The 12,398-nt window shown below is 31.7% G+C and overlaps 1 protein-coding gene across 1 annotated transcript; it reads right to left on the bottom strand.

Moving 5' to 3' along the window:
* Nucleotides 1-2,007: 2,007 nt before the first annotated feature.
* Nucleotides 2,008-11,984, bottom strand: Ero1L (endoplasmic reticulum oxidoreductin-1-like protein). The gene is made up of 2 exons (XM_013326843.1): nt 10,313-11,984; nt 2,008-3,142 (listed from the first exon to the last, which is right to left on the bottom strand). Exons 1-2 carry the CDS (start codon nt 11,728-11,730, stop codon nt 3,028-3,030), a joined length of 1,533 nt encoding a protein of 510 aa, XP_013182297.1. The 5' UTR covers nt 11,731-11,984; the 3' UTR covers nt 2,008-3,027.
* Nucleotides 11,985-12,398: the final 414 nt, after the last annotated feature.

Here is a 12,398-nt window from a genome sequence, read left to right as displayed (position 1 = left end):
ATAAGTAATAAAATGTTACGTTTGTTATTTTTACATAAAAAAACAAACCTCAAACTACCTTTGCCTACACCAATCACACACACACACACATATACACACATTAAGATGTAAATAAAACCAGTATTTAATTCAGAATAAAAAACATTTATTAAAATTAACCATATATAAATTATGTCATGATAATTGTAGCTTCAAAAAATCACAGACAACAAATTCATTTTATTCCCCTCTGTACAACAAATTAAGTATTGCCATAAAATATTTTTCTATCATATATCCATAGTAAAAATAAACAAAGTAAATAAACAAGTATAAGTCTTTTCAAATATCTTGGCGGCTCTAAACATCGCGCGAGACGCAGCGCACACAATTTTAGGTGTAACAAGGCGCAGCACGCCGATTACTATGGGCCTCCAAGATTTTTGGAAAGACTAATAATGATATTAATATATATAACCATGCTTAATAACTTTTCCATAATACTTGAAAGAAAAATCTATCACCAGTAAAACCCTATTTCCACTAAACAGTTAGCCGAGCGTCTCTGCGCATTGCTTTGATATTATACAGCATTCAGCAGGAATTTCAGGAGGATATTGCCTCCATACAAATGCTGGCCGCTAAATGAAAATTGGATTTAATAAAAACAAATAAATACCATATTATAATACAAATTCAATTGCATATCGATTCAGCTTAATTCTAGCGAACTCCGATAATATAAAATGTACAACAAAACTAATCAACGTTAATCCTAATTAGTCAACGTTAACTAACGATTAAATTTATCAGTGCGACTTAAGTGTTATGTGCCGATATCGGGACAATTAAAAGGAGCAATAAATTGATTCGGAATTACGTTTTCGGAGTTTATAACGCACTGCCAGGAAAGCGGAACGAAACCGAGGCGAAAACATTTTTGATTGGATTCAAATGCTAGACTTTGACCACATAACCAAATCTAACGTTGAATAAACTGAGTTCATTTTCGCCTCGTTGTCTTTCATAACGGTTCGCTTCGATTTCGCATCGCTTTCGCTTTTTGCTCGTGGCGTAAACATGGATCATTGTCATATTGTTGTCTCTGTTAGTTATAAAGTGTAAGAAAGGGATGACTATATGTTTTGTGTTACCGTTTTAATAATGAAAACGCTCGTTACACACAGACATAGGGCATGTACACAAGAAAACACATGATTCGCACATCTACGTAACAGAGTTGAAAGTGCATTGACCTAAAGCATGTTTCGAAATTTGTTTCCAGTAATCGTTAATACAATGGATTACAAAACGATTAAAACAAATGACAGAATAAACTTTACTTTGACACTGTCATTTGTTTTTAGTGTCAACGAGTTTCTTCGTATCGCAAAAGAATTTGTACAGTCAATTTTCTGTTCATAAAAGAATTCACGAACTCGTGACGTCACAGACTCAATTGTACTTTCTTGATTGTCATAGAAACTAGTACAAGAGACACAGAAAAGTATAAAAAAACAATTACAATTTTGTAAATAAATATTATGACACAATGAAATGATTACAAGTAATTTGTGACGCTATAATAAAATAAATCTTTTAAACGATTTGCAGAAGACAAAAAATTGGAAAAAAACCTCACAGCGTATTCAAACTATTTTATAAATATAATATCATATACAGGGTGTCCCAAAAGGTTACGTACATAGGAAGGGGGATGATAGGGGTGGTCACAAGGGTCACCAGAAAAATAAAATAAAAATTCCCCTCTGGCTATTAAAAAAAATAAAGGGCATTTTTTAAAAACTTTAAAATTTTACACCTTCTGGGACAATTTTGTAACCAATGACCTACAAATATTGCTACATTTAAAAAAAAGCTATTATGTTATCGTCAATAACCCTTTATCAATATGAAATAAAAAAAAACAATACAACAAAGATTCAAAAAAATATTAAAATTGCCCCAGAAGGTGTAAAATTTTTAAGTTGTTAAAAAATGCCATTTATTTTTTTAATTATGGAATTTTTATTTAATTTTTCTGGTGACCCTTGTGACCACTCTTATCATCCCCCTTCCTATTTACGTAACCTTTTGGGACAACCCTGTATAGAACAACAGTTGTAGTACAATTGATTTTTACATAACAAAGAAATAATGGTCATTACATTAATATTTAAAACTGTTAATCGTTATGTAAAATACATAAAATGTAAATAGATAAAAAAATAAGTAAATGTCTATTTAATCATACATACTTCATATATATGACTAGAGGGTGCAAAGTCATGAAGAAATATCAAAAGGAATAAAAACTATTACACTACAAGATTACCTATTCTTAGTTAATCAATCCCACTTAAGTAATCTCCATACAATTTAAATTAAAATTAATCAATAAAATTTTTGAAAGCCAAGATTGAAATTTGATAAAAAAAACACAAAGTTTAGATTCACTTTTAATTGAAAATTATATCAATAGATAAAGAAATCATATCAAATTCTGTTCAAAATATGCACAATAACTATACAAGCAAAATTAACTTTTAACATAATCAACGTAAGCCTTCTTTTTTCACTGGTGTGCAAATGTGTGATGTTTCCCCACACTTAGTACTACAGAATAACATTTAATACATTAATCTCAAAAATCTCTTATTTTTGTGACTTTGTCATTGCATATAATTAAAAAAAATACACAATACTGGTTAAATATAGCTAAATAAAAATCAAGACATTTTTTTAAAACGTACAGACTCTTCCAGTATCAACCAGAACCGTAGTAAACTTTTTTCGTGTTGTTACAAGCCCCCTTAAAATAAATACTAAAGTTGTAAAGCTAAAAACTTAAAAATAATTCAATGAAGAAAAATAAAGCATAATCTGGTCTCCGATTGGTTGCTTCACATTCAAAATAACATCACTTTGACAGCTGTCAAAACCATGCACTATTTTTTATTTTTTCTGTAAATAATAAATTCGGGACATATAATAAGGAAAAAAATATGTAAATAAATAAATTATCTATCAATAAATTTGACTTAATCATTAGCTCCAAATCCTCGGCTTGTCACCGCCCGACGAGCACTGCTCCTTCGTACTTCTTATGTTGGCACCACCGCCTTCGAAAACGTTCCGTTTCACTTCGGGCTCTTTGTTTGCGCTGCGTTTAGAAATATAATTCACATTTTAAACTTTAACAATTACAAAATTTTGTGCAAGTGCAGTTGCCAATGTGCGAAAGCAAAATTTCTGCCAATTCAAATGTAAATACGAAACGTATTACCCAACCGACGCGTAATGTACAAGACATAAGCTTTCCTAATAATGTTAGTACGGGACTCGTATTATACCAGTCCGTCTCTAGGTTACGTTCCAGTTTTCATTACATAGTAGTAAAGAATGTCAATACAAAATGTAATACTGCCCGTATTTTTAATGAAATCCTAATAAAGCAGCATGCAGATAGTCTTTAAATAATTAAATAAATGCCATAAAACAGAGACAGAAATTAAAATGAAAAATGAATACGGTAAAATATTATCTATAAATTTTAAACATGCGAGTAAAAGAATTATTTTGCACATAAATATCCCTATGTTTGTAAACACGAATATATTTAATTAAATAATAGATTTTGCATAAAAAAATCGATATCAGTTTCCGGCCAATATTTATTAAACAATACCAATTAAAAATAAAACAGACACGATAACGTCATAAACAAAAACTCAGATAACGACTAATTACGTAAAACAATGCTGATAAAATGAGGGTAATACCCAGAATTTAAGAACACGTATAATATTGTTGACGGAAAACCTAACAGAATAAAAAAATCTTTTCTTTTTAGAAAATGAAATTTAAATTTTTCTTTAGTCATCGTCCACTAATCACGTGGGGGTTAAAGGAGTTAAAAAGTCGCTAAGGTTAGATAAACAAAGCATGAATCAGACACTTCGGTGCCCTCCTACGTGCGGCATGAAGCGTAGGCAAGACCAATACCATTGGGACACGTCAAATGACTAGATAAATAAGCTCTTAAAACCAGAAAGTGATGAAATCAAAGAAGATTTTAGTAAATAATTCTATGATAGAACTGAATTTTTATATTAATATAGTAGCCAAAATACACCATAATAATATGAAGTAGAAAATAGTTTGTTATATAGCTTATTTGAAGATTGCGAAATATTATGTATAACTTTATTTGATAAATAAGTTCACAGTAATTTATTCCGGACTTATGGATATTGTGTAACGCCCTAAACGATTTTTACTTCTTTCACGAATATATAAAACGTTTTCATTGTATTTTCAATTTTACTCTCACTTCCTCTTTCTCTCTTCCTCCTTCCGTTTATCTCTTTCTCAACTTAATTTGGGTATGTTATTAATATTACTAATATTATAAATGCGAATGTCTAGATGGATTTATGGATGGATGTTTGTTTGAATGTATCTCCAGAACCGCTGAACAGATCTCGATTAAATTTGACATAGATGTAGAACATAGTCTGGAAGACCACTGGAGCTACTAATTTTTTTTTTAATTCCGCGGGAACGGAGTCGCTGATGACAGCTAATCGGGAATAAAAAGCAATTAAATAGTTGCACGTGCTAAATCGTTTCAAATTGTCGTTAGGAGAAAATTTTCAGCACAATTATGTTTTGCGATATAGCAATTTTTATAGTTTGAAAGCGTTAACAATTTACAACTGATAAGATTTAATACACTTTCAACTTTTTCGCCCGATATACTTCGCGTATGTATGTTTTTATATATGTATGAAAAAGGCAAAGAATAAACAGCTGTACCAATTTTGGCGAATTGATGTTATTCGATTCACGTATTTTTTTTAAGTTAACTAATTCTTAGCTCAGTATTCCGACTACAATCTATATTGCTATTATCTACCTACGTATAGTTCTCAGATCAATCGATTCGATTCAGTAGCAGTGACCTTGTATATATATTTATAGTAAAAATGTTAAGCCTGTATTTAGTTCAAACAAGCATTTTAAGTCGTACGTACTTTATACGGGCTTTATTGAAGGTCTTAGACTTTGTTCACGTAAAACATTTATAAATAACTACGGCAAAATTCCAACTAAATTGATGAGGGTTTTAAAAACATTAACAATTCTTCGTAATGAAATAAAACATTTAGCCATTATATACGAAACATATCCGAAAATATTATCAAAATTATAGAAAACTAGCGGACCCGACAGACGTTGTCCTGTCTACACGTCTTTAATTCGAATTTATTTAAAATTTGACACTGCGATGGTAGCGCCGTCTGTCGGATCCAATGTAAAACATTCCAAAATCAACAACTACTAATAAATTAAAAATTAATTAAAAAAACATTGTCCAGCGGACAAAATTATGAATCTAAACCATTCCCGGATCCCCTTGAACACACACAAAAAATTTCATCAAAATCGGTCCAGTCGTTTGAGAGAAGTTCAGTGACATACACACTCACAGAAGAATTATATATATAAAGATAGATAGGAAAACGATTAAAAAAATTACAAAAGTTTTAAAACAGTAAGTTAATAATGTGGGATCATTTGAGGTGATTCAACGTAAGATTTTGTCAACACTTGAGTCAAAGTATGACCACATTTCGATCGAGCATGCTCAGACGCACGTATGCATTGTGTTATGTATGTATGCACTTGTACTAGACATTTGAGGGTTTACGTAGATTGATAGTATTAAGAATAACGTCATTCGATTATAACGCATATTTAACGATCTCTTTATTTAACGCTTATGTAAAAATTTACGTTCGCTCTACTACGTCAGCGCGGAGTGACAAAAATTCTTAATTATAAGTTATGTCATTTTCCTGACTACGTGAACCATACATCCGTTCTGGGGTTACTTTCTAAGAAACATCCATCCATACATCCAAACATTATCTATTTATATAAAAGAAAATCGTGTTAGTTACACTATTTATAACTCAAGAACGGCTTTACCGATATGGCTGAAAATTGGTAAGGAGGTAGCTTAGAGCCAGGAGAAGAACATAGGATACTATTTATTCATTTTTTTCGAATTTATGCCTTAAAAAGTTGCTTTTTGTTTAACTAACATTATTAATGTGAATGTTAAGATGGATGTGATGTGGATGGATGGACGGGTGGGCTACACTAATTACTTTTTTTTATATATCAACGCGAACGGAGTCACGGGCGACGGCTAGTTTATATAAATAAGATTAACCATAAAATTTTTTATTAAATGACAATTTGCTAATATAAAGAATAGAATTTAAATAAACATATTCTTGATATTTAAAAAATAATCATGACCATAATTAAAACAAGTGTTACGAAACTTAAAAACTTACTAAAATATTCAAAATTACATATACATTTAGCATACTAAAATTAAGCCACGTAGCTCCAAATTCTAATATAACGTGCGTCATACATCTGTATTAAATACCATAAAATCGACCAACTTTCGATTCGAGCACACAAGAAAGTGAAAGGTGCGTGTCTGTTACAAAACTTACAGTGAGACGCTAATTTATGGCAAACTGTCGTCAGCGACGCCGTAAGCGCGAAATTAAAAAAAAATATTAGTAGCCTACATATTCGAGATCCGTACAGCCGTTCTAGAGATACCTTCAAACATCCATCTATCGAAACATTCGAATTAGTAATATTAGTAAGATAACATTACTTAAGTTTTGTTTTTTTTTTCGATCTATCACTAACAGACACACATCAAATTCAGTGGCATTATTAATTATCAAATTAATCATTATAATTACTATTTATAGTACATTAATTAGTAAAGTAATTTAAACTTAATTGATTGAAATTTAAAAGCCATTTAAATTGCTTTAACATGTGGTTATTACTATCGGTTTATTTACAACTTTATTAGGGCTTTTTTGTAGTTGCAAATAGAAATAGCTTTCTTTTTATATGCAAAGATAAATATATTGTGCCTACTCACGCTCGTTATATAAATGATTATGTATTACATAATGATTTGACCAATAAAATAGTAGATTTCAAGTGACTTGATGAACTCATAGTCAGAATTCTAGATCCGAGCATTTTATTATATTGTAACCGGGTTACTCTGACTTTTTCAATCGATTTTGCATTTCATTAATTTAGCATATCGAATTCGGAATTGTTATGTCATTTAAAAACGAAATATTCGAATAAACGAAGTCTTATTAAAATCTATATAAGTACTGGTAAATCTATATTAATTTGCAAAATGCTCCAATTAACATATTTATTAAGATACTATCTGTCGCCCGCAACTCCGTCAGCGCGGAATGAAAAGAAACCTTAACTAGTAGCCTATGTCTTCTTCCAGACTCTGTTCTATATGTATGCCAAATTTCATCGAGATCTGTTGAGCCGTTCTGGAGATACATTCAAACAAACATCCATGCATAGAAACATTCGCATTTATATTAATAAGATTGGCCCTATTGGACCTATAAACTATAACGTTAACTTATAACTCAATAAAAGACAAAGCATATTTAATGCAAAACATTACTAAGGTTATAAAATTAAACGCAATACATATTTTACGCAACTATTTATGTAACGTAACATTGTGTTATGCGTTGGTAGCAAACATCTATACAAAGGCAATTGGTTTGAATCCGTGTGACGCACTTAATACAATAATTAAGGGCTAACAATGGTTAACACTAAGCAAATTTAATTATGCGGTAGTGAGTTTAAATCCTATGTCGCCAACCCTATCACGAGCATAATTGTGGTTAAAAGAGAAGGGGGCAAACGAGCGGGGGGACACCGAGGTGGTCAACGACACCCATGGACATCTACAAGACCAGAGGAACTGCAGATGCGTAGCTCATATAGCAGAAATGGTATGCTCACTTTTTGGACGACCCTAAGTCGTATTAGTTTGGAGATACCGCCGAGGACAGATCTGCTTAATTTTAAAAACTAATCATTTTACGTGACTATTATTCCTCGTTACTTACTTCCCTATAATCGATTAAATTAATTTACCTTTTGTACTTAAGAAATGATTATTTGTCGACTTATTTTAAGAACTTAATTTTAAATATTATGGAGGCTTAAGAGAGTATTAGAGCGCGGTAATTATCAGTATACTAGTTGTCACCCGCGACTCCGTCCGCGTGGATATATAAAAAAAACTTAACTAGTGTAGCCCACCCATCCATCCATCTACATCACATCCATCTAAACATTCGCATTTATAACATTAGTAAGTTAAATAAAAAACAACTCTTCAAGGCATAAATTCGAAAAAAAATGAATAAATAGTATCCTACGTCCGTCTACTGGCTCTAAGCTACTTCCTCACCATTTTTCAGCCATATCGGAGGCCGTTCTTGAGTTACAAATAGTGTAACTAACAAGACTTTCTTTTATATAGATAGATATATAAACCATGCTACAGATTTATTGACAATTTTAGTATTCGTTAAAATCGAGAAAGAATTTTATTGCATTCTAATTTGGAATGTCCTTACAATGGTGATCGGTAGTCGCAGATTGAATATAAAATATCAGCTGCACAGGGTGTTGATTTAGAAATAAAAATTTCAGGAAATTAACACACCGACATGTCTACAACGTGTTACTAATGGTGGCAAGTGTGTCGTTTCATAATTATCATTAGACAATAGAATTTCGATTCTTCGAGTTTTTTTTCTGCGTCACACTTTATTGTTACGTGATCGTATTTTTTGTGTTTTAAACACAATGAGACAGATAGGAAACGAGTGCAAAAAGGTAATTGAAAACCATTCAATTATTTAATTTAAACTAGCTGACGCCCGCGACTCCGTCCGCGCGGAATTAAAAAAAACTATTGGTCGCAGCGTAACGTTATATAGCCTAAAGCCTTCCTCTATAAATGGACTATCCAACTAAAAACGATTTTTTTCCAATCGGACCAGTAGTTCCTGAAGTTAGCGCGTTTAAAAAAACTCTTCCGCTTTATAATATTAGTATAGATGTAGAAAATAGCAATCAAAGCCTCTTTTATGATGCGAAATTTCCTCGACATATTTAACAATGAATGGACGTGTATTTTAGAGCACCCATGTACAACATACGAACATAGAATAGCTATATATTTTATGGCAATTAAAAATAATTACATACATTCTATGGATGATTAAAATAATTATAATATCCTACCATAGACTGAATTTCAAGGTTCAAAATATCAGATAACAATCATGTAACAGTATTGACATTTTAATTTCATGTAGAATTTTTATTTTTTGTATGGATTCAAGTTTTAAAAAATAAAAAAAAATTAAGTTGAAATTTATAACATTGAACATCTACTAAAAATGCTGTTTTTCTCTTTTTCTTTGACTCAGCGGACTATAAAAAAACATTGAAATATACATACAGTGTTATAATAACAGATTTAAATATTTAAAGTTCATCATACTTCTAGTTAAAAGTTAAATATCCCTTATTCCATAGGCATACAGCCAAATAACTAAACTGCACATATTGGCAACAAGACAAGAGAGTTATTTTGATATTAAATATTTTGGCAATGATTGCCAATTGTTTGTGATAATGTACTCTTCCTTATCATAGTAAAAAATTATCAAATAAATCTGATGTTACAACTTATAATGAATTTAAAAATTATAAGAATTCTAAGCCAGATAACAAATACTACTAATTTCATCAATATAAAATATTCTTATGCTACTATATATCCACTGAGGGGCTCAGAGTCTACCCTATGTTAGGGGAGACTAGGCCATCAACCACGCCAGCCCAGTGCGAGTTGGTGGCCCCACATATATCTTTAAATCTATATTGCATCAAATTTCATGCATCATACCAACTAAGGGCAGTAATTAAGACGGAAAAATATTATTGTCTATCTACATCATTCATATTACCCATCGCAGCAGAAATTCTTAGTTTCAAACAACTAATGTAAATAGATTTAGTGATGAAATCAAAAAACATAAGTTACCCCATTAAAAACTAATTCAAAGCCCAAAAAGCATTAATTTTAGTCAATTTAGCATGCCAATATAGTTTAGTTCACTTTGCAGGAATTATTTATCTCAAATTTGCTATAATTATCTGCATATTATTTAAAAGAAAAGTTAATTACATATAAATTATGACTATCAATGTCATTAAGAATAATATCTATAAAGTGAACATAAACAGGAAAAAAGTGCATCACAATAAGACTGTTTTAAATCACCATCAATTCTTAAGATTCATTAAAATTAAACTTCAACACAAATTGATGGAAATTTAAAGTAAATTAGGATAATAGGAATTAAAATAGTACCTGAGCATGATTCTGAAGTTTTCCAACTGTCTAATACTATTCGAAAGTCTCGCAAATGCATTGAAGAGTGCTACAATTTCAGTTCTCTGCAATCGCTTATTTGCCTTGTGTCTGACTGGTAGCGTCCCTTGCTCTGGATCTGCCTCAAGGCTGTCCCATTGTGAAGAAAATAGAATTTTTAATGCAGTACCCAAGCCTTGAGTCTGAAGCTTGCCCCAAAGTTTGCATTTGTCACAGCCAACGCAATCCATTATTCTTGAAATATTCCAAAAGTGTTCACGAAACTCATTCTTTAATTTTGCAGCTTGACTACCTCCATTGAACATTGCAGATTCATTAAAATGATCAGGGAATGAGTATATAACGCTCAGCATGTTACTTATGGCTGCTCTTGTCTCATCATCCTCTGTGGGGTTTCCAGTGAAATATTCTTCCGTTTCCAAGTACGGACCAGCTTTGGAAAGTGCCCTCATTTCCAGTAAATAAACAAAATATAAATTTTTCAACCAGTTGGGACCCTCATTATGTGTCTGAGATGGATCAAAGCGTCTCTGAAACTCCTCCAAATTGGGTCCCCACTCACCATCAGGAGGTGCAGCAAAATCAACACCTTTTTCTGACAGTAAATAATTTGAACACAAATGAATATTAATACTGCTATGTAGTCCAGATATGGCTCTATAAAATACTCTTTTCTCTAAACACATATTACTCAAATCAGAACTGAGTACATATGGAAAGGATTCATAAGGGTTTAATTTAGGTCTGAAGCAATTTTCCTGGTAAATACTTCTCCAAATCCTATGAGCAGAAGGTCCTTTGTAACCTGTATACCTCTCTGGGTTTAGAGACAGGTCAACATATTCTGCCTCTACATCTTTATCATCACATTCACAGAAATTTTCTAATGCACTGTCATGAGCATTCCATTTTGCTATTTCATACTGGCTTGCTGCACTTATGGTCATATTTAAATATCCTAAATCAGGATCATGATCCTCATCGGTACTACAAGCGGTCTGATCTATCTTTGTATACTTTTCAGCTGGTCGTTCATTTTCGTGCTCATCAACATATCCTGGAACACTGTCCTTTGAACAAGTTTTAATATGACAATGTTTCATCGCACATCTACTGTCGTCCGCCCAAAATGGACATTCCTTTTTTAAATTGACCTTGTAAAATCTAAAATAGTCTTTACTCACTAAACTCTGGATGCGGGGAAAAATCTTTACATTATTGAAATAGTCGATAGTGTCAACATTGCACGAACAATCTCCAAGTGCACCGTGAAGAGCGTCGAAGCAAGCATTACTGTCGCAAGGCGCTGTTTCAAATAGTTCAGTGTCGTAACTAACTGCCTGGACTATCGCTACAGTAAAAATCATAAACATCACACAACAATTTTTCGATGCCATTTTTGTAACAATTCTGTCCGCACCGATTACTTTACGACAAAAATATGCCACTCCAGTTTGATAGATGACTGTCACAGTCTGTACAAACAAAAATTCTGCTTTTAATCACATCACAGTAACTAAAGAATAATAATTCCACACATCAAAAGTTAAACAACAAGTAAACTAAGTAAACCATAAAAATACAATCTGCAGCAAACGTTGTGACATATCTAAACAGTGAAACGAATAATATGAAATGACTTCGTCGAAGAAAGAATTAGCAAGTGTCAATGTCAAGTAAATGTCATTTGCCACAGATTATCAAAAAAGATTTTAATTTGGTTTTACAGAAAATATTTTTTTCAATGTTGCCATTTTAACACCTTTGAAACCAATTATGAATTTAGATTTAACGTCTAATTGAATACTATTTAATTTCTAAGTTTTAAAAACATTTTTTTTTCAATTTTTTCTTTTTAAAAAAGCAATGTTTAGTAAATTAAAATTTGACTGCCAATATTTTGAATCTTTACAGCTTTGGAGTACACTCATAAGAGCAAATGTAGTCGAGTGTAAAACAAATGAGGAATTATCCAACTCTCAGTCCCGTGTATATCCCAGTATAAGTTAGGCTTACTCCTAATCGAGATGTCATTGTTTGAAGTAGGTGAATTTTATTTCACGTG

Source organism: Papilio xuthus, unplaced genomic scaffold, assembly GCF_000836235.2.
Source record: "Papilio xuthus unplaced genomic scaffold, Pxut_1.1 DF828780.1, whole genome shotgun sequence".
Lineage (NCBI taxonomy): Eukaryota > Metazoa > Arthropoda > Insecta > Lepidoptera > Papilionidae > Papilio > Papilio xuthus.
This window is presented reverse-complemented; position numbering and strand designations above follow the sequence as displayed.